Here is a 24,086-nt window from a genome sequence, read left to right as displayed (position 1 = left end):
CATCATTCTAATGCTCTCCCATCATTCTAGTGCTCCCCCATCATTCTAGTGCTCCCCCATCATTCTAATGCTCCCCCATCATTCTAGTGCTCTCCCATCATTCTAGTGCTCCCCCATCATTCTAATGCTATCCCATCATTATAATGCTACCTCATCATTCTAATGCTACCCCATCATTATAATGCTCCCTCATCATTCTAATGCATTCCCATCATTCTAATGCTACCCCATCATTATAATGCTACCTCATCATTCTAATGCTCTCCCATCATTCTAGTGCTCCCCCATCATTCTAATGCTACCCATCATTCTAATGCTCTCCCATCATTCTAATGCTACCTCATCATTCTAATGCTACCCCATCATTATAATGCTCCCTCATCATTCTAATGCTCTCCCAGTCGTTCTAATGCTACCCCATCTTTCTAATGCTACCCCATCATTATAATGCTCTCCTATCATTCTAATGCCCTCCCATCATTCTAATGCTCTCCCATCATTCTAGTGCTCCCCCATAATTCTAATGCTCTCCCATCATTCTAATGCTACCCATCATTCTAATGCTCTCCCATCATTCTAATGCTACCTCATCATTCTAATGCTACCCCATCATTATAATGCTCCCTCATCATTCTAATGCTCTCCCAGTCGTTCTAATGCTACCCCATCTTTCTAATGCTACCCCATCATTATAATGCTCTCCTATCATTATAATGCTCTCCCATCATTCTAATGCTCCCCCATCATTATAATGCTCTCCCATCATTCTAATGCTCTCCTATCATTCTAGTGCTCTCCCATCATTCTAGTGCTCTCCCATCATTCTAATGCTCCCCCATCATTCTAATGCTCTCCCATCATTCTAGTGCTCTCCCATCATTCTAGTGCTCTCCCATCATTCTAATGCTCCCCCATCATTCTAATGCTACCTCATCATTCTAGTGCTCTCCCATCATTCTAGTGCTCCCCCATCATTATAATGCTCTCCCATCATTCTAATGCTCCCCCATCATTCTAATGCTCCCCCATCATTCTAGTGCTCCCCCATCATTCTAATGCTCTCCCATCATTCTAGTGCTCTCCCATCATTCTAGTGCTCTCCCATCATTCTAGTGCTCCCCCATCATTCTAATGCTCTCCCATCATTCTAGTGCTCTCCCATCATTCTAATGCTCCCCCATCATTCTAATGCTACCTCATCATTCTAGTGCTCTCCCATCATTCTAGTGCTCCCCCATCATTATAATGCTCTCCCATCATTCTAATGCTCTCTCATCATTCTAATGCTCCCCCATCATTCTAATGCTCCCCCATCATTCTAATGCTCCCCCATCATTCTAATGCTCTCCCATCATTCTAATGCTCTCCCATCATTCTAATGCTCCCCCATCATTATAATGCTCTCCCATCATTCTAGTGCTCTCCCATCATTCTAATGCTATCCCCATCATTATAATGCTCTCCCATCATTATAATGCTATCCCATCATTCTAATGCTCTCCCATCATTATAATGCTCCTCACTCTTCCTCTTCTTTTCCACGTCAATCAGTCTATTGTAAACATAAAACAAGTACAGGTGAATCTGCCAGACTCCATATTTTTTATTTTATTTTTTTTTACCACAAAGATCTGCTCGACGTAGATGATGTATTGTTTTCACTTTCTGGTCTGAAAAAATGTCGAGTTGGGCAATTATCAATTATTTGAGTAAAGTTTATTTGAAGATCGACTAAGGCAGAGTCTTTTGTATCATTCATGCTCTTTTTCGGCACTATCCTCTGAAGCTATTCATTAAATAATTTGAAAAGTTTCATAAACATATCATTTAAAAACTAGCACATTAATGATTTGGAGCTCATCCCGCATCTCGCAACGAAATTTAACATAATTTTAATTTCAGCCCAGTTGACACTGTAGCAAATTATATTTGTGACATAAATTGAGGATATAGAATTGAAATTGATGAAGAAATGGCAATGCCATTTCTTCATCAATTTCAATTCTATAGCATAGAAGCATTTTTGTGATCTATGAATAAATTTCATATAAATTAAGCATAGATAATTTTCTAGTCAAAATTTTTAAACTCTGTAGAACCTTGGTGAACCTCTTGTAGCTCTCAGATTGATAAAAAATAACCAAAATGAATCAACAAATAAATAAGTATTTTTGGTGAGTTTTGAAAATATATGAATTAGCATATTTAATGAGTTTCAAATTCTGTATTGAAATTTTGTATCACCACCTCGAGCTATCATATTAACCAACCAAAATTGAAATTGATCAACAAATTGAAGAAGAAAAAACATTTTTTGTGATTTATGAATAAATTTTTCATAAATTAGCATAAATAATTTTATAGACAAAATTTCAAAATTTTGTGAACAAGTTTGGTGAACCTTATGCAGCTCTACCAGATGGAAAAAAAAAAATCAAAATCAGTCAAAAAAAAAAGAAGAGGCATTGTCTGTGATTTCTGAATAAATTTTGCATAAATTAGCATAAATAATTTTCTACTGAAAATTTCTAAATTCTGTGTAGATGTTTGGTGAACCTCATGAAGTTCTACCAGATGGAAGAAAAAAATTCAAAATCGGTCAACAATTAAAGAAGCATTTTATGTGAATTTTCAAAAATGCGCATAAATTAGCATATTTAACGAGTTTCAAAATTCTGTGTAGAAGTTTTGAATCCCCCACCTAATCCTATCATATAAAGCAAACAGAATCTAAATCAGACTTGAAATGATGAAGAAGAAGCATTTTGAAATTCAGTTTACAAATATAGAGGCATTTTCTGTGATTTATGAATTTTGCATAAATTAGCATGAATAATTTTCTACTCCTAATTTAAAAATTCTGTGTAGAAGTTTGGTGGACCTCATAAAGCTCTACCAGATGGAAGAAAAAAAAATCAAAATCATTCAATAAATGAAGAAGAAGCATTTTACATGTATGTGAATTTTTTTTAAAATATGCATGAATTAAATTAGCATAAAAATTGTTCTAGTCAAAATTTCAAAATTCTGTTTAGAAGTTTGGTGAACCTCATGAAGCTCTACCAGATGGAAGCAAAAAATTCAAAATCGGTCAACAAATACAGAAGAAGCATTTTTTGTGAATTTTGAAAAATGCACATAAATTAGCATATTTAATGAGTTTCAAAATTCTGTGTAGAAGTTTTGAATCCCCCACCTAGTGCTATCATATATTAAAGCAAACAGCATTGAAATCAGACTTGAAATGGCGAAGAAGCATTTTGAAATCGTGGACGGACGACAGACGACACGGCATAAGCTCATCTGGCCCTTCGGGCTAGATGAGCTAAAAAGGAATTCAGATAGAAAACCTTCAACATAATAACTGCACACCATATCAACTAGTCTGATAAACTAAACATACAAAGAGAATTATATATATCTATAATATTTCTTTCTATCTTATTTCCAAAAAAGCATGCAATACTTTTCTTGCATTAGTACCCCACAATATCCAATGGTTTTTTTTATTGCAACTGAAGTTTCAGATACAGAGGTAGGCTATATATCATTAAAGTGTCATGCAGACAAATTTGAATATTGGATCTCAAATGGCTTTTGACCTTATGAGATCTTCAAAGGTACAAAACATGAATGTATTCAAGTGCATCTACCCATGCTTAGTTGCCATAGCAGCAATGTGTGTAAGGTTATGTCTCACAGGAAAGTCATGCAAGTAGGATTTAAAAAATGACTCTTGACCTTACCATGTGATCTCCAACAGCATAATAATACAAATATACCCTCAATGCATCAATGACCAATGTTTATTGTCTATGCATAATTATTTGTCAATATGAATCTTGCAAGCAAACTTTTACCAAGTGAAATCAAATGATCTTTCACCCTTTTTGATACAGAGAGACCTACAACTGTTCAATGATATCAAAACAAATAAATAAAATACCTTTCATGATAACAATGTGTCTAGGTTGTTTTTTGAGGGATGTAAAATATTACCAGAATAATGTATTGTCTACCACTGAGCATATCTGTCAGAACACTTTTTTTTGTCTTTTTTTGCTCTTTCTTTATTTCTACAGAATCAAAATATAGCAAGGAATAAAATTTACCTATTCCTTGGGTCAATGATGCACTGGACTGGATGAGCGGGAAATATTGGCCTTTAACCAGTGGAACATTTCCTGCATTCCATGAAATAAGAGCATCCAATATAATTCTATATCATCTACACCTCAAGGCTCAAGCAAAAATTAATTTAAAAAAAAAATATTGAGGGTTATTTTGTGCCAAAACCTTTTTTTGTGTGTATTTCAGGTTACATTGGACCCTATGGGAATTTCATTGGGTCTTTCTTGGTTTTCCAGGGCTAGGGGCATTTCATTGGGTCTTTCTTGGTTTTCCAGGGCTAGGGGCATTTCATTGGGTCTTTCTTAGTTTTCCAGGGCTAGGGGCATTTCATTGGGTCTTTCTTGGTTTTCCAGGGCTAGGGGCATTTCATTGGGTCTTTCTTGGTTTTCCAGGGCTAGGGGGCATTTCATTTGGTCTTTATTGGTTTTCCAGGGCTAGGGGCATTTCATTGGGTCTTTCTTGGCTTTCCAGGGCTAGGGGGCATTTCATTTGGTCTTTCTTGGTTTTCCAGGGCTAGGGGGCATTTCATTTGGTCTTTCTTGGTTTTCCAGGGCTAGGGGCATTTCATTTGGTCTTTATTGGTTTTCCAGGGCTAGGGGCATTTCATTTGGTCTTTATTGGTTTTCCAGGGCTAGGGGCATTTAAGGGGTGTATTAGCTCTAGCACACAGGAATACTTTTTTTCCGATACCTCCTTCCCCAAAAATCACAAGGGCCTTGATTATATAAATGTGACCTATATGTAGCTCATAATGACATCATTTAGTATCGCTGCACATTGCACTGCTTTGCAACACATTGATCTAATCAGTCTATGAAAACCGACAGCATCTACATTGAATCCATTCGTCTGTTCCAAGAGCTGTCTAAATATGAAGATATTGATTTTTGGTAAGATTTAATGAGAAATAACTCATGGACAAATTTTACAGCTTAATGGCAGTTCTGAGCTTAGCTGATCTTGCTCTGGGGTTCAAACTGATTTCTTCATCGCCTGCAGTCAGCTCTTTTCTCTTGACTATTTCCCACCTCTGTACACCACTATCTTCAGAAGACACCATCATCCTCTTTTGACGCAATGAGTTCCCTCTCTCAGATACATGTCTGCCCTGAAGCGATCTCTTAACAACTCTGTCTTCCAATGAGTGAAAGGTCAGAACAGCTAATTTTCCACCAGGTTTCAAGAGATCCCATGCTGACTCCATTGCCACAGCGAGTTCATTAAGCTCATTGTTCACAAATATCCTCAATGCTTGAAAGGTCTTGGTAGCGGTATGAGCGTGCCGTCCAAGCTTGTCTCGATTGCTCTTAGCATCTCTATGGGTGTGACAACAGGCAACCACCGTTGCAAGTTCCGAAGTAGAAGAAAAAATTCTGAAGTTTGCTCGGTAGTCTATGATTGCCTCAGCAATTCTTTTGGCTTTTGATTCTTCTCCGTATGTCCGCAATATCTGAGTGAGAGTGGCATGGTCCAATGAGTTTACAACATCAGCTGCAGTAGGTTGTGAAGGAATTCTAAAAAAGGAAAAAACAGAGAACCAACAGATGTATTCCAATGTGCAAGAGTTTCTGGTGAGGTAAAATAAACAATAAAGATCACAGTCAGTCCGCAAGCCCTGAAAAAGTAGCTTCTTTTATCCAAGTGATATTCATAACAAGAGGATTTTTGCATAGTTAATGAGCTTGGTGCGAACCAAAACACCTCTTTTTACTCGGCCATTGCTGCTCTAAATATTGACCAAATTTCATGTTTTTGGTATCTTTGTAAAGAAGAAGATTCATTATTTTAGGTCATGTGTTTGGATTTTTAAAAGAATGATGTAATATAGGAAAAACTTTTGATCTAAAACATGAAACAAAATATTTTTTTTCATGCAACAAAAGTTGTTGTTTTCACACTTAATTTCTCTTTGGGCACAAATGATTTTTAAATCATGATAAAGCTGAAGATCTAAGCTTTAATATGATATAATTTTTATAAGAAGATGTATTTTAGATGGGTCAGCAGCCAGCTTTTCATAGGCCAAGTACATTTTGCAGCTCAAAAACAAGAACACTGCGCTCTGATTGGTCATAGTGACCACACACCCACGCAAATTCCAATGTTCCCCACACTGGGCCTCTGCAAGGTCACACTCACCATGTGGTAATCTCTTCAAATTACCCGCGCCTGTTTGTTTTGAAAACAGTATTCAGCCAATAAGAACTCTGGATTTTATGTTACTCAGAAATTTCAGAAATCTCGTCTTGCATCTTGATGGAAATAACTGGCTGCTGACCCATCTAAAAGATGCCACATATCAAGAGTGACATTGAAAGAAAGTATAGAGTTTGAGCTGTCTGATGATATAAATAATGTTGGTGCCTAAAACACAAAATGTTGCACAATTTGCAAGTGAAAACAGAGGAAGAAAATTCTGTTTGATGCATCTTTTCAGGTAAAAAATTCACTTATTTATCAAAATATTTCATTCAAAAGAAGTGACCAATATAAAAGGGTAACATTTACTCTTGCCCATGGTACAAAAATAATCAATATTACTCAAGGAGAAAGTGGTTAAATTCTTTGAGAAAGAAAGTTTCACAATTCACGAGATTTTGCAGGGACATGAATTCAGCCACGAGAGGACTTGGATAAATCTTGCTCATTTGCTCATTAACACAGGGGCTTGCGGACTGACTGATCATGACTCCAGTTTGATTCTAAATGGGCTGGGTATTTTAGCCCCAGCCTTCTCACAGCCAGAGGGGTTGATTCTGCCCTTAATCAAGTCATCTATCCATCACTTCTTGCTACCCCTGGAAAGATACTTTCCGGTAAATTAGTCAACTCTGACCTTTGACCTTGTGACCAAAAACACTAACCATATCAGAGTCACACCTACAATATGCATACTTGAACCAAGTTTTGAAATTTGAAGTGGATCCATTGAACGGCTCTTTATTTATCGTGAGAGTGAAAACAGGACAGCCAGAGACTCTCAAATAGATGGACATAAAATATAATGCCTCTAGTAGCGAGGGGCATAGTGCCACCAACAACTACTTCTTTAATGTGAGTGGCATTTGAATCGAAATGAAAGGGGTATCTTGGAAATGTAGAACATATTTACCTGTTTGCATCCATTCTCATATCAAGAGGTCCATCCTGACTGATAGAGAATCCTCTCTCTGGAGTGTCAAACTGAAGGGATGAACACCCTGCATCAATCAGTATTCCATCGACACCAGAGATGTCCTTCTCAGAAAGAAGATCCTTCACCTCACTAAACTTTCCAAGCAACGGACACAGCTGACCCCTGTAAAAGATTCAATGATGGGTGGGTAGAGGCATGAAAAGGATGCAATGATCTGTGGGGTACATCAAAGTTCTTTGACTAGGAAGGGCTTGAAATCCAAGCTAATGTCTGGGGTGCATTTCACAAAGCTGTTTTTGAGCTATTCAGGACTGAGGGCAATTTCTTATGCTATACACCACATATTTCTCCTACTAGTATTTGACAATATTATGGAAGTGTATTTCCAATAACCCTTATCAAATTCAAACACTTTGAATTTTCCATTCAGAAGCTTGTTAATGTGAGCAAAGGACACAGGTGACCTCTGTAAAGATTCAATAAGGGTGGGAAAGACATGTCAGCAAAGGACACAGGTGACCTCTGTAAAGATTCAATAAGGGTGGGAAAGACATGTGAGCAAAGGACACAGCTGACCTCTGTAAAGATTCAATAAGGGTGGGAAAGACATGTGAGCAAAGGACACAGCTGACCCCTGTAAAGATTCAATAAGGGTGGGAAAGGCATGTGAGCAAAGGACAAAGCTGACCTCTGTAAAGATTGAATAAGGGTGGGAAAGACATGTGAGCAAAGGACACAGCTGACCTCTGTAAAGATTCAATAAGGGTGGGAAAGACATGTGAGCAAAGGACACAGCTGACCCCTGTAAAGATTCAATAAGGGTGGGAAAGGCATGTGAGCAAAGGACACAGCTGACCTCTGTAAAGATTCAATAAGGGTGGGAAAAGCATGCAAGCAAAGGACACAGCTGACCTCTGTAAAGATTCAATAAGGGTGGGAAAGACATGTGAGCAAAGGACACAGCTGACCTCTGTAAAGATTCAATAAGGGTGGGAAAGACATGTGAGCAAAGGACACAGCTGACCTCTGTAAAGATTCAATAAGGGTGGGAAAGGCATGTGAGCAAAGGACACAGCTGGCCCCTGTAAAGATTCAATAAGGGTGGGAAAGGCATGTGAGCAAAGGACACAGCTGACCTCTGTAAAGATTCAATAAGGGTGGGAAAGACATGTGAACAAAGGACACAGCTGACCCCTGTAAAGATTCAATAAGGGTGGGAAAGGCATGTGAGCAAAGGACACAGCTGACCTCTGTAAAGATTCAATAAGGGTGGGAAAGACATGTGAGCAAAGGACACAGCTGACCTCTGTAAAGATTCAATAAGGGTGGGAAAGACATGTGAGCAAAGGACACAGGTGACCTCTGTAAAGATTCAATAAGGGTGGGAAAGACATGTGAGCAAAGGACACAGCTGACCCCTGTAAAGATTCAATAAGGGTGGGAAAGGCATGTGAGCAAAGGACACAGCTGACCCCTGTAAAGATTCAATAAGGATGGGAAAGGCATGTGAGCAAAGGACACAGCTGACCCCTGTAAAGATTCAATAAGGGTGGGAAAGACATGTGAGCAAAGGACACAGCTGACCTCTGTAAAGATTCAATAAGGAAGGGAAAGGCATGTGAGCAAAGGACACAGCTGACCCCTGTAAAGATTCAATAAGGGTGGGAAAGGCATGTGAGCAAAGGACACAGCTGACCTCTGTAAAGATTCAATAAGGGTGGGAAAGGCATGTGAGCAAAGGACACAGCTGACCTCTGTAAAGATTAAATAAGGGTGGGAAAGGCATGTGAGCAAAGGACACAGCTGACCTCTGTAAAGATTCAATAAGGGTGGGAAAGACATGTGAGCAAAGGACACAGCTGACCCCTGTAAAGATTCAATAAGGATGGGAAAGGCATGTGAGCAAAGGACACAGCTGACCCCTGTAAAGATTCAATAAGGGTGGGAAAGGCATGTGAGCAAAGGACACAGCTGACCTCTGTAAAGATTCAATAAGGGTGGGAAAGGCATGTGAGCAAAGGACACAGCTGACCCCTGTAAAGATTCAATAAGGGTGGGAAAGGCATGTGAGCAAAGGACACAGCTGACCTCTGTAAAGATTCAATTTGGGTGGGAAAGACATGTGAGCAAAGGACACAGCTGACCTCTGTAAAGATTCAATAAGGGTGGGAAAGGCATGTGAGCAAAGGACACAGCTGACCCCTGTAAAGATTCAATAAAGGTGGGAAAGACATGTGAGCAAAGGACACAGCTGACCTCTGTAAAGATTCAATAAGGGTGGGAAAGGCATGTGAGCAAAGGACACAGCTGACCTCTGTAAAGATTCAATCAGGGTGGGAAAGGCATGCAAGCAAAGGACACAGCTGACCTCTGTAAAGATTCAATAAGGGTGGGAAAGACATGTGAGCACAGGACACAGCTGACCTCTGTAAAGATTCAATAAGGGTGGGAAAGACATGTGAGCAAAGGACACAGCTGACCTCTGTAAAGATTCAATAAGGGTGGGAAAGGCATGTGAGCAAAGGACACGGCAGACCTCTGTAAAGATTCAATAAGTGTGGGAAAGACATGTGAGCAAAGGACACAGCTGACCTCTGTAAAGATTCAATAAGGGTGGGAAAGACATGTGAGCAAAGGACACAGGTGACCTCTGTAAAGATTCAATAAGGGTGGGAAAGACATGTGAGCAAAGGACACAGCTGACCTCTGTAAAGATTCAATAAGGGTGGGAAAGACATGTGAGCAAAGGACACAGCTGACCCCTGTAAAGATTCAATAAGGGTGGGAAAGGCATGTGAGCAAAGGACACAGCTGACCTCTGTAAAGATTCAATAAGGGTGGGAAAGGCATGCAAGCAAAGGACACAGCTGACCTCTGTAAAGATTCAATAAGGGTGGGAAAGACATGTGAGCAAAGGACACAGCTGACCTCTGTAAAGATTCAATAAGGGTGGGAAAGACATGTGAGCAAAGGACACAGCTGACCTCTGTAAAGATTCAATAAGGGTGGGAAAGGCATGTGAGCAAAGGACACAGCTGACCCCTGTAAATATTCAATAAGGGTGGGAAAGGCATGTGAGCAAAGGACACAGCTGACCTCTGTAAAGATTCAATAAGGGTGGGAAAGACATGTGAGCAAAGGACACAGCTGACCCCTGTAAAGATTCAATAAGGGTGGGAAAGGCATGTGAGCAAAGGACACAGCTGACCCCTGTAAAGATTCAATAAGGGTGGGAAAGGCATGTGAGCAAAGGACACAGCTGACCTCTGTAAAGATTCAATTTGGGTGGGAAAGACATGTGAGCAAAGGACACAGCTGACCTCTGTAAAGATTCAATAAGGGTGGGAAAGGCATGTGAGCAAAGGACACAGCTGACCCCTGTAAAGATTAAATAAGGGTGGGAAAGGCATGTGAGCAAAGGACACAGCTGACCTCTGTAAAGATTCAATAAGGGTGGGAAAGGCATGTGAGCAGAGGACACAGCTGACCTCTGTAAAGATTCAATAAGGGTGGGAAAGGCATGTGAGCAAAGGACACAGCTGACCTCTGTAAAGATTCAATAAGGGTGGGAAAGACATGTGAGCAAAGGACACAGCTGACCCCTGTAAAGATTCAATAAGGATGGGAAAGGCATGTGAGCAAAGGACACAGCTGACCCCTGTAAAGATTCAATAAGGGTGGGAAAGGCATGTGAGCAAAGGACACAGCTGACCTCTGTAAAGATTCAATAAGGGTGGGAAAGACATGTGAGCAAAGGACACAGCTGACCCCTGTAAAGATTCAATAAGGGTGGGAAAGGCATGTGAGCAAAGGACACAGCTGACCTCTGTAAAGATTCAATTTGGGTGGGAAAGACATGTGAGCAAAGGACACAGCTGACCTCTGTAAAGATTCAATAAGGGTGGGAAAGGCATGTGAGCAAAGGACACAGCTGACCTCTGTAAAGATTCAATTTGGGTGGGAAAGACATGTGAGCAAAGGACACAGCTGACCTCTGTAAAGATTCAATAAGGGTGGGAAAGACATGTGAGCAAAGGACACAGGTGACCTCTGTAAAGATTCAATAAGGGTGGGAAAGACATGTGAGCAAAGGACACAGCTGACCCCTGTAAAGATTCAATAAGGGTGGGAAAGGCATGTGAGCAAAGGACACAGCTGACCCCTGTAAAGATTCAATAAGGATGGGAAAGGCATGTGAGCAAAGGACACAGCTGACCCCTGTAAAGATTCAATAAGGGTGGGAAAGACATGTGAGCAAAGGACACAGCTGACCTCTGTAAAGATTCAATAAGGGTGGGAAAGGCATGTGAGCAAAGGACACAGCTGACCCCTGTAAAGATTCAATAAGGGTGGGAAAGGCATGTGAGCAAAGGACACAGCTGACCTCTGTAAAGATTCAATAAGGGTGGGAAAGGCATGTGAGCAAAGGACACAGCTGACCTCTGTAAAGATTCAATAAGGGTGAGAAAGGCATGTGAGCAAAGGACACAGCTGACCTCTGTAAAGATTCAATAAGGGTGGGAAAGGCATGTGAGCAAAGGACACAGCTGACCCCTGTAAAGATTCAATAAGGATGGGAAAGGCATGTGAGCAAAGGACACAGCTGACCCCTGTAAAGATTCAATAAGGGTGGGAAAGACATGTGAGCAAAGGACACAGCTGACCCCTGTAAAGATTCAATAAGGGTGGGAAAGACATGTGAGCAAATGACACAGCTGACCTCTGTAAAGATTCAATAAGGGTGGGAAAGGCATGTGAGCAAAGGACACAGCTGACCCCTGTAAAGATTCAATAAGGGTGGGAAAGGCATGTGAGCAAAGGACACAGGTGACCTCTGTAAAGATTCAATAAGGTTGGGAAAGACATGTGAGCAAAGGACACAGCTGACCTCTGTAAAGATTCAATAAGGTTGGGAAAGACATGTGAGCAAAGGACACAGGTGACCTCTGTAAAGATTCAATAAGGGTGGGAAAGACATGTGAGCAAAGGACACAGCTGACCTCTGTAAAGATTCAATAAGGGTGGGAAAGGCATGTGAGCAAAGGACACAGCTGACCTCTGTAAAGATTCAATAAGGGTGGGAAAGGCATGTGAGCAAAGGACACAGCTGACCTCTGTAAAGATTCAATAAGGGTGGGAAAGACATGTGAGCAAAGGACACAGCTGACCCCTGTAAAGATTCAATAAGGGTGGGAAAGGCATGTGAGCAAAGGACACAGCTGACCTCTGTAAAGATTCAATAAGGGTGGGAAAGACATGTGAGCAAAGGACACAGCTGACCTCTGTAAAGATTCAATAAGGGTGGGAAAGGCATGTGAGCAAAGGACACAGCTGACCCCTGTAAAGATTCAATAAGGTTGGGAAAGACATGTGAGCAAAGGACACAGGTGACCCCTGTAAAGATTCAATAAGGGTGGGAAAGACATGTGAGCAAAGGACACAGCTGACCTCTGTAAAGATTCAATAAGGGTGGGAAAGGCATGTGAGCAAAGGACACAGCTGACCTCTGTAAAGATTCAATAAGGGTGGGAAAGGCATGTGAGCAAAGGACACAGCTGACCTCTGTAAAGATTCAATAAGGGTGGGAAAGACATGTGAGCAAAGGACACAGCTGACCCCTGTAAAGATTCAATAAGGGTGGGAAAGGCATGTGAGCAAAGGACACAGCTGACCTCTGTAAAGATTCAATAAGGGTGGGAAAGACATGTGAGCAAAGGACACAGCTGACCTCTGTAAAGATTCAATAAGGGTGGGAAAGGCATGTGAGCAAAGGACACAGCTGACCTCTGTAAAGATTCAATAAGGGTGGGAAAGACAAGTGAGCAAAGGACACAGCTGACCTCTGTAAAGATTCAATAAGGGTGGGAAAGACATGAACAAAAAAAATGTGATGATCTGTGGGGAACAGCCAAGGTCCTTGAATAGGAAGGTTTTGGGTTCAAATCCAATCAAATGTCTGGGACGTATTACACAATCTATCTTTGAGCGATTCAGGACTGGAGACAATCACTAATGCTACAGTACGTACCGCATATTGGGAGTTAACCCTAATTCTCCGGGGGGGGGGGGGGGGGGGGCCATAACTCGACAATTTTCGCGACATATCTGCTGCGCAAAAGTTTTTGACATCGCCGCTCACTGACTTTTTACTTTCAAGTCTCGTGAAATTTTGAGACCAAATTTGTGACGCCCGGTTACGCGGTTACAACACTATGTAAGTGCATGTCAGACCCAAAATTGCTCATAAACGTGATTTCATGTACAAATCCAATGCAAATTGTGTATTTAGCCAAAATTCATAAATGTATCATTATTTCTACTTTTACTGATTAAACTCAATTAATTTTGCCTTGTTTTTGCTCAGTATAAAGTCTGGAATGATTTCCATTGAAAAAACAATTAAAAAAAATATAAAAAAAGAGAAATACATAATTAAAAAAACGATAAAATACATAAGAATTTTCATTCACAATTGTTAGGAATGCTATAAAGAATATTTTCACCAAAAAATAGCATTCTAGGAGCTTTATTTAGTGAATCAGACCAAAAAGTATGATTTCATGAATAAATTAGCATAATTAATTCATATAAAATGCAAATATATGAATTCAGTGAAATTTACCAATGCAACTGCGTAGATTAGTTCATTCTCTACCATCATGCAAATTTTCGTTGTGATCGTGCAATCCGCGGCCGAGATCTTAAGGGGGGCCATAATGGCCCCCCCCCCCCGAATGACAAGAATCAAAATACCCCGGGAGATTTAGGGTTAAAATCAGTTTTCAAACATTTTGAATTTTCCATTAAGATGTTTGTCTCTCTTTGTCTCTCATAACAAGAATAGTGACAGATATAATAATAATAACAGTTTTTGTTTAGCGCATTACACCTTACAAAGGTCTCAATATGTGGCTTTCCACAAACGTGGTAAAGTCTGATTGGGTGTGTGTACTGATGAACACTGGCCTTAAGATGGAGGGGGTCTTACAGGGGTACTGGATCCCCTAAAAAATTTAAAGACCCCCCCCCCCCCCAAGAAAAAAAAGTCTGCAAAAAAAAAAGAAAATGAAAAAAAAAAATGGTGAAATTATATATTTTTTTTCTGAAAATCAGATTAAAATCTATCACTTAATAGCTCACTCAAGACTTACAAATTTCACTCCACTTGCGATGCTGCGTCCCATCAAAACTTTTAGCTTGCTTCGCTACTGCAGGCGAACATAGAATGGTACATATGCTATCTGGTTCTGGCTTGGCCATTGAATGACAATAAGAGCACCTTGACTTACCTGTAATGCAGACTGAGTTTCTGTGCAAGCTCATAAGCAAAAGGATCTCTATCAAGACCATAAACTTTGATTCCTGGAGCAGATTTAATCAGTTCTTGCGTATGTCCACCTCCACCAAAGGTCATGTCTACAAAAACCTGTAGGGTAAAAAAAAAATCTAAATTAACTAGAATTTGATGCATAATTACCAACCCTCATGAACCTTACGATCCTCATCATCTAATCTCTTACAAATTCCAGTTGCTAAGAAATCATGCAGGAAATGGGCCTTGCAGTGCTCATGCAGTGCCTAACCTGTGGAATTCTCTTCCACAGAGTTTGAAAACCCAGACTTCAGTGACCACCTTTAAGGGCAACCTGAAAACATACCTGTTTGAGTGCTTTTTGATAGACATATTTTTCAGACATGTTATGTAAATAGCTATTGTTGTTGTTCTGCTCTGAAGTATTTTGAGCTTCTAATCAAGATGGAAAGTGCGCTATACAAATCTCATGCATTATTATTATTATTACTACAGGTACTTGAAGAATTGATACAGAAAATAAAAATATGCCATCGGTTGAACATGTCACTGAGCAAAACTTGAGTAGACAACTGGTACGTGAATGGAAGCATAACTGCAAAATTTTATAACTTTCCATGTTTTTTAAATCTGATTTTAATGATTTCCTAGTGTTATGCTTGTTCAAATTGTCTTTTTAATTGTTGTTGCCTCATTGTTGGGATTAACTTGACCTTTTAGCAATGATAATACTCATTCTTGTGAACATACTTTGATTGAATTGCATGATATCTTATTACATAATATTCACAATAATTTCCATTCATTCGGTATCTTTCTTGATTTGTCAAAAGCATTCGACTTGACCGACCATAACATTCTTTTATATAAATTGCCATATTTTGGAATTCGTGGTGTAACTTTTCAGTTATCTATCAAATAGGAAACAATACACAACCTTCAATAATAATGACTCATCTTTTTCCAATGTTGAATGCGAAATTCCGCAGGGGTCCATACTCAGCCCCCTGCTTTTTCTGTTCTATATATGTCAATGATTAATGTAATGTTTCTTCATTTTTCCATTTCATTTTGTTTGATGATACCGAAATTGTCTCTTCACACAAAGATTTTGATATACTCCAGCGTAAGACAAGTGAAGAACTCCGCAAACTTATCGACTGGTTTGATTCCAATAAGTTGGCAATCAAGTATGATAAAACATGTATTTTTAATTTATACATTTATGCATTTACATGTATTTGTTATTTTACATTGTATTTGAATATTTTATATGGTTAATAAACAAATTGGATTGAATGATTGAATATGGATGGAATGTGGATGTCTACAGATGTTAATGCCATGCCATGGCATAGGCTATGGATTCTATGGTGGTGTTCTAACCAATTATTTTTATTACACTCTTCCAACTTACCTTCAATATCAACATAAACAAGACCGCACATACATGCCCAACTTTCTATTTCCTAAAAGCAACACATGTTTTAATTGAAATACTTCAGGAAGAAAAAATACATGAAATTTTAAGTGTATATTGACAAAATCCACATCTTTTTACCAATTGATAAATATGTTGTCTCACCTGGTTTTCTTGTGGAGCAAAGAATGACAGCACTTCTTTTACCATGACTGGTTTATGGAGACTATCAGCTACTCTCTGATCCTCCTGAAAAGATTTTATGAAGAAGAAAGCTAATTAATCATATGGGCATTAAAATATCAAGGCGGAGGCCATATGTACCGCACGACTGCAGGTTAGATGCATTAGTTCTTTTCACAAAACAATTGAAAATCAAATGCAAAGTTCCCATCTATTTTTTCCTCTTTATTTTTTTCTGTTTTTATGGGATTAAAACCAACTTCTTGTCACAGTGAACTTCCCCTTTTATCACCCTACTACAGTACTGTAAGGGTTGAATTTTGCCATGTTTAATCTAATTGTTTATTTCACACTTTGCTTTCCATACTTCTCTTCACTTCCCATTTCTATACCATTGTTACACACCTGTTTCTCTCATTCCTTAGTTTCTACATCATGTCATTCCATTGCCATTCCAACTCCATGCAGCTCCACATGTTTCTATTGTCCTTTTCTCATTTACATTCATATCATCCTATCTCATCCTCATTGGTTCACCTTTCACCCTTGATTCTTCCACTTTTCTGGGTTCTTTATCATGTGACACTATTTTTGAATATATTTGAATATATTATTTGTAAAGGCAATGTCTAGTGAGGTCTGGATTTCAGGCCAATAAATCAGAGCATCACTGGACTTCATTTTGTTGACATCTTTATTTTGAGTTTAGTTCAGCTACAATTATATTTTAAGTTCTTCTTATTTAGGGGCCGCGGAACGGTTTTCGAAGTGGAAGGGGGGGGGGCTGATTATGCAAAAAATCACAATCGTATGGTCATTTTTACGTTTTTGTACATGGTTTTGGAAAAAAAAAGCCCCTCCCCACTTCCGCGGCCCCTGTTATTTGGTGCTTCTGGCTGTTTGATATGATTTGAGTTTGCTTGTTTACGACTGTTTTTGTGAGGTGTATCTGAACATTCGGCCACTCTACAGTACATTTATTTATACTTGGCAGAATTTAAACCTACAACAATATTAGGATTCTCTCTGCTCCTTCCTCTCCCAGAAGCTCCTCTAAGAAGTATGTTTAAAGGGAAGCCTTCCTGCAGGTCTAGTATCACCCGATGTAGTGATTTCAGCCGGTATGCAGAGAGTCTCTTCGCCATCATAGCTTCTCTAAAATCAGAAATAACATAATAAGAAATTATTTTATGGCAATTGGCAAAATACAAATTTCTGGTATTGGAAAAGATAGAAACTATTGGCAGACTCATCGCTGACACAAACTGTCTTTATTACTCTTCAGTAACTTCTTCATTCTACAGCTACAAACACGCCAGCCAATCACGTCCTTATTACAATTTTCAGTTCATGACCTGAAAATGGTAGCGCGAATATGATTGGTTGGCACATTTGTATGCTCAATGCAAGCTGTATAAACATACATGACAGCGAACGATCAAAGAAGAACCTGACCCTGTGTTTGTCATAAAAATTCAGTATTTTCCATCATATATTTCGAAAAGGTGATAAGCTGATTTCATTCATTATTTTTTAAATTTGAATTATTATTCTTATCTGGTGCCCTTTTTCGCCCATCAAGAGGAATTAACCCTTTCTAGGTAGACACTTCGCACTGATGCATGCACACTCTGTGCCGTGTGAACTTCGCATTTCACGCTCTATAACAAACGATGCATTGTTTCTCTCCCTAAAAATAATTCAGTGCTCAGAGTCAGAGGGGTTCATGGCCCAGCGAACAAAGATTTAAGCAGTAATCAAGGGGGGTAATGTACAATGTAGCTCACCCTTTTCCCCATAGCTATAATATAATATAATATAATAATCCATGATGCATGAAAAGTTGTTAAACTGATCAGAGCCTATTTACATGATACTCATACTCATACATGCTCATAGTAGCGGATAAGTCTAACAATTGTGCAAATCACTGAAGCATATCGACAATGTCAATTATACTACTGAGTGATTGTATTACCGACCGGCCTTGTATTTTCTATTACCGAACGTGCGCATCATACGCATCAGAAAATAATTCCATACGCTCAAAATTTTGCAACATCCTTTCAAAGAGAACTTGAATGAAAAGATGATGAAAAATTGTCAAAAACACAATTTCAAAGTCTTAATATTCGAAAAACAATAAGATATGGTCAAAATAGCGCATCAGTGACTTTGTTTTCTCAACTTTTCCCATAGAAAACACACGTTCGGTAATACGATACTTTTTCAAGTGACCAAAATATTTCACATGCGAAGAGGGGTCCGATTGGAAGCTAATATCGTAAATAGGAAAAACGATTTCGGCCAAATTTTTACATATTTATATTTTGTAGGTAATTGTGTATTCATGGTGAGTTTGGTGAATTTTATGAATTATGAATATGAGGATAGTGTGTTTGATTAGGGTGTCTGAAGCCACACTGAAAAGTGTCAGCATAAGACAGGCTGATTTAGGGGAAAATATGGCACATTTTTTTCGGGTAGTTCAGGCTACTAGAAAAATGTGATCTGAATTGATTATTAACTTGTGTTTGGCATGAATAGAAAGAGAAAATTCAGGGGCTTCTTTTGACAGTAAGGACAAGTTTATATGATCATTTTAAATAAGGATTTAGAGATAAATTGCAAACCCTTATTTTTGTGTGTGTTGAGATTGCCATTTCCCCATGCGTTTTCTATGGGAAAATGAAATTTCTGTTTTGCACAATTTTTTCACTTTGTCGCAATTTTTCATTGTGATCTGGTTTCCAAATCTTTATAAAAATCATACCGTCAGAAAGAGCATAAAAAATCCTATTGGACTCTTTATGGACAAGTTTTTGGCATTAATAATAAATTTATAACAGCTCTCGGAAGCTAAAAATTTGGATTTGTGTGTGTCCATTTCTTAACTACACAGTCTGTCTATGCCTATGGCAGAGAAATGCTGAAAATTGACCTAATTTCATTCTTCTTTTTTGCAGCCAATAATCAGATTTTTTTCAAAAATGTTACATTTCTGTCAGTCTGAAGGTCATTTCTCTTCAAATTCACAAAGAAAATGTGATATTTTCTTGAAATAAGAAAAATAATATTTTTCTCCAGACACCCTAGGCTAGACTAGGCCAGGGGCAGGGCCTAGTTTACTTTGATATGATATGATTGAATTCATGAAAAGTGTTCGGTAATAATAGTAATACGATCCACTACCATACAATAATAGACTAACAAAATACCAATTATAAATCAGAATTGTACTAAATCAATATAACTTGAAACTACAACAACGTGAAAAATGCAGGATTTAAGAGAATATATCCAAGTCCAGGAAAGCGAAAGGGCCATCCCCCGCCATCCCCCCACTCCAAGTCTCCAGGCCCCATTGACAATCAATGACATGCACATGCGAGTTAGAAATAGAATTCCAATCTTTCTAATTTTTAATGGATTTCGCTCAAACCTTTTCTGGCGGGTAATTTCACTTCGAAGTTTTTGTCTTGGTGAATTTCCAATAGTGGGATCTGTAAATTCATTTCTCGGCAATTCCTGCCAAGCCCAAGGGTTTCTTTCCGATCCGCATTTTTGAAAAATTGACTCACTCACGTCTACGTCTAGCTACGTCTCTGCAGCAAATATATACAAAGACCGGACACTTCGACGATTTTTTGAAACGCTCTATAAATGCTCATGGGAAAGGGCGCCCAGTAGCGTTGAGTATTAAAGTAAACCTTTGCATTCACGCGACTGTGTATAAAACATATGGGGGAAATGAGAGAGAGGAGTTTGGAGAGGACTCAAGGGTGGCACATGGGAATAATTCCACGTTTTATTACCAAGAAACCTCTGAAATATATTCATTTCAAATTTTAGGGGGAAAAATTGAATGAAAAAAATGTAAAAATGTAAAAATCGTCTATTCCTTCACCACTTCACCATTTCTCTCATATGTTTTGTACACAACCATCCCGCGAGACGCAAGGGTAAAATAGGTCGTTACTTACTCAACGCTGTAGGGCGCTCTTCCCGAGAGTTTCATTACGCGGTCTATGATGTACCGTACTGTCCGATCTTCCCCTTGTATCTTTGATTGTGGCAGGCAATGTACGACTCGTGAACCGAGAGCTAGAGGCGAGAGTAAATTCGGGAGTAAATCCCCATCTGCAAGAATCTTCAATCCTGAAGGAGGCAGATTAACCTGAAGAAGAAGAAGAAGAAGAAGAAGAAATCTTTCGAAATGTTGTTCTGCCCAACCTGCGCGAATGTCTTGGTTGTTGAAGAGGGACCAAAGTGTCTTCGGTTCGCTTGCAACACATGTCCATATGTTCACAACGTTACCCGAAAAGTAAGTGCCAGTTGAGAACTCGAGAATCATCTATTCTAAGATTCTAACGTTAGAATTAGAAATAGAATAGAATAAAACCGGGGGGGGGGGGCAGTCAAATATATTGTTGTATGATGGGGGGACCTAAAGCCACGCACTTTGTTTACAAACGATAAAAACTATGCCAATTTTAATATTTGAACAAATTGTCTTTGGCTTCCTTGTCTTTCACTAATTTGTGGCAAACAATCTAATCAATGTTAAAGATCATTAAGCAAGAAAAAATATCACAAAACTCACTAAGTTATAATTAAAAGTATGACTATAAGTAAGTACGAAAATTCCTCCGTGTTTTCCGAACACCTCTTTTGTCTTGAATTTGCCGCCCGATGTTACTAACTCCTAGAAGGGGTCCTATCAATTTATCATGCAGTAAAATAGGATTTCCTGTGCCTCAATTTCTAAAATGTGTTCATATTATTATAGGATAATATGAAATTAAAGCGAATATAACTCCAAAACTCCAAACAGTTACGGGTTTTCTCTGCATTTAGGGATTTACTGCAGCCTCTGTAGAAAAAATTGAATAGGAATCGTTCGTCACTCTGCAGTCACAATTCCACACACAAAGTGCGCATTTGCCATAAAAAACTGCATGCACGATGAGTGGTGCGTAGCTTTAGGACCCGCGCAGCTTTAGGAAATTAGGACTCCCTACCATACACACTCTAGACAGGAATAACCTTCGTTTAATCTGGCAGTCTGGGGATTTCCTTTTCTGACATTTCACTATTATAATCCCCATTCACCTGTAAATTTCGCTTAAAGGACAAGTCCACCCCAACAAAAGGTTGATTTGAAAAAAAGGAGAAAAATCCAATAAGCAAAACACTGAAAATTTCATAAAAATCGGATGTAAAATAAAGTTATGACATTTTAAAGTTTCGCTTAATTTCACAAAACAGATATAGGCCTATGCGCATCCTGGTCAAGTGAAACAAAGTTTAATTTCTCCCTGAACATGTGGAATTACCATTGTTTTTTTATGGTTGAGTTAAGTTGGTCCTTGTCAAATCTGTAAAAATTGAAATATTGTATTATTCAAACAATAATAAACAAAAGAAATAGTGAGTGATGGACATCATTGTGCATTGACTCTCGCATTTGCATATCACTGAGTTGTGCATTAAACTAAACAGTGAAATGCACAACTCAGTGATATGCAAATGCGATTGTGAAAAATAAGTGAAACTTAAAAATGTCATAATAACTTTCTTATTTTACATCCGATTTCGATGAAATTTGCAGCGTTATGTTTGTTTGATTTTTCTCTATCGATTCAAATCAACAATTTTCTGGGGTGGACTTGACCTTTAAAGGACAAGTCCACCCCAACAAAAAAAAGTTGATTTGAATAAAAAGAGAAAAATCCAACAAGCAGAACACTGAAAATTTCATCGAAATCGGATGTAAAATAAGAAAGTTATGACATTTTAAAGTTTTGCTTAATTTCACAAAACAGTTACTTATGCACATCCTGGCTGGTATGCAAATGAGGAGACTATGACGTCATCCACTCACTATTTCTTTTGTGTTTTATTATATGAAATATGAAATATTCTAATTTTCTCCTCATAATCAAGTGATACAACAATTAATTCCTCCCTGAACATGTGGAAATAGCATTGTTTAATACTATATGGTTCAGTCAAACGTCAAGTTGGTCCTTAATGTCAAATCTATTTTAAAAAAATGAAATATTGTATTATAATTCAACCAATAAAAAACAAGAGAAATAGTGAGTGATGGACATCATCGATTGACTCATCTAGTTGTGCATATCACTGTTTTGTGAAAAATAAGCGAAACTTTAAAATGTCATAACTTTATTTTACATCCGATTTTGATGAAATTTTCAGCACTATGCTAGTTTAATTTTTCTCTATTCAAGTCAGCATTTTCCTGGGGTGGACTTGACTTTTAAAAACAGTTTTAAATCACGACCTATAAAACGTTAGTTAACTTATACGTTGTCTAGATCTATAGCCACGGGCCAACAACTCTTCAGTCTATGTAACGTTAGATCTATTATTGAGTGGAGCCAATGGCAACGTGGTTCAGCGGAACAACAAAAAATACAGAGATTGAAGCTTTTGGTCAAACGTTATACACACGCGTGACCAAAAAAACACGTTAAAAGGGGTATTTTTTCGGTTTTGGGCGCGGCCGCGCGTGCACTCGTAAAGGGTATCAAAAACACAAATTTTCAGAAAAAAGGGTGGTTTTGAAAGACTGGTCAAATTGTCAATCGCGGGGTCAAACGTATTTAGGGTATGTTTTTTTTCTCCTCGTTTCTGAAAAGTGTGGTGTTTCAACGCCAGGTTTCAACTGCCAGGGGGGGGGGGGGTCATGCACCCATGATTATAGTTTTGTCTCTTTAAGCTTATTGTTAGCAAGTAGAAAAACTGACTTGTTTAGGGGTCATATTCTGGCGACAACTTGTTATAGGGGCCAAAATGTGTAAATAAAGCCTGCGAAAAACTTGTTTAGGGGCCTTTGTACACAGAGAAAAACTCTTAGGGGGTGTTTGGAAATTACTTGGTCACGCGTGTGTACAGCAATATATTTGACTGCCCCCTGGGAATAAAACCTTTTCCATATATTACTGGTACCGTACATTTGGTTGAGGTCGGACTCGACTACCACCCGGTATATCGAGCGTGTTGGAGCCTCGGCATGTAAATCTGGCACTGCGAGTACCATGCCTACCCCACTACCCCCACCAGGGACGCGCGGCCGGGCCAAGGGCATGTATGTTCGTCACCCATAGGCCATAGGCTACTTGTAATTGTATGTATCAACCTAGACCAAAAGCTTCAGTCTCTGTATTTTGGTTCCGCTGAACTGCGTTGGCTCCACTCACCAATACATATGGGGATTATAGTAAAATGTCAGAAATTATTAAATAAGTCCCCAGAAACGACGGTTATTCCTGTCTAGTATCAACCTAGCCTTGAGGACTCCATGATGATATTTTTTATTATTAACTGTATATCAGACATCTGAGCAGGGCAACTTTGAAACATTGTTGCCTGCTTAAGACTGGGATCAAATGGCCGGTTAATAAATTTCCAGTTGTTTATCCACGGGCCCAATTTATTGCCCGCTCAGGAAAGTCAATGGGAAAATGTAGCGGGCAATAAGGCAGAGCTAATATCCGGGTATTCTACGCGTTTTTGTACGCGTCCCTGAACCGCGCAGTGCTATACGCCACAATGTTAATCAAGTTGTGACAACGCTGGATACTGCGTCCCAAGGCCAGGGAGGCGTCATTTCAATTGCATCACAATGGTAAAGTTCAGAGGCCCAGTCTGCTCAACGTGACAAACTAGAATCTCATTCTTAAACTTTAAAATAACTAAATTTTAACGATTTTTGCTCTAGATGTCTGATTTGAAATGAAGGAAAAAAAAAAAAAAAAAAAAAAAGAACGTTCGAATGAAAGAAGGATGAAAGAAAAAATAAAAGAGAGAAAAAAGGTTTCCGTCATTCTTTGAATTGAATATAGAAAAAAAGAAAAATAAAGGAAGGGAAGATGAAT

The 24,086-nt window shown here is 38.8% G+C and overlaps 1 protein-coding gene across 1 annotated transcript; it reads right to left on the bottom strand.

Moving 5' to 3' along the window:
• Positions 1-1,586: 1,586 nt before the first annotated feature.
• Positions 1,587-20,135, bottom strand: LOC129283636 (12S rRNA N4-methylcytidine methyltransferase-like). The gene is made up of 6 exons (XM_064103857.1): positions 19,625-20,135; positions 17,190-17,337; positions 16,165-16,248; positions 14,557-14,693; positions 7,244-7,429; positions 1,587-5,645 (listed from the first exon to the last, which is right to left on the bottom strand). The coding sequence occupies exons 2-6, from the start codon at positions 17,328-17,330 to the stop codon at positions 5,057-5,059; spliced, it is 1,137 nt and encodes a 378-aa protein (XP_063959927.1). The 5' UTR covers positions 17,331-17,337; positions 19,625-20,135; the 3' UTR covers positions 1,587-5,056.
• Positions 20,136-24,086: the final 3,951 nt, after the last annotated feature.

This window comes from Lytechinus pictus, chromosome 1 (assembly GCF_037042905.1).
Source record: "Lytechinus pictus isolate F3 Inbred chromosome 1, Lp3.0, whole genome shotgun sequence".
In the NCBI taxonomy this organism is placed as follows: domain Eukaryota; kingdom Metazoa; phylum Echinodermata; class Echinoidea; order Temnopleuroida; family Toxopneustidae; genus Lytechinus; species Lytechinus pictus.
The sequence above is the reverse complement of the archived record's forward strand: the minus strand, read 5'-3'. Positions and strand labels throughout refer to the sequence as shown.

Coding starts and splice junctions, on each gene's coding strand:
- LOC129283636 (XM_064103857.1), bottom strand. CDS start 17,330: ATGATGGCGAAGAGACTCTCTGCATACCGGCTGAAATCACTACATCGG. Junction 16,249..17,189: donor GAGAGAATCCTAATATTGTT/GTAGGTTTAAAT, acceptor AAATCTTTTCAG/GAGGATCAGAGAGTAGCTGA. Junction 7,430..14,556: donor AAACTCAGTCTGCATTACAG/GTAAGTCAAGGT, acceptor AATCTTTTACAG/GGGTCAGCTGTGTCCGTTGC.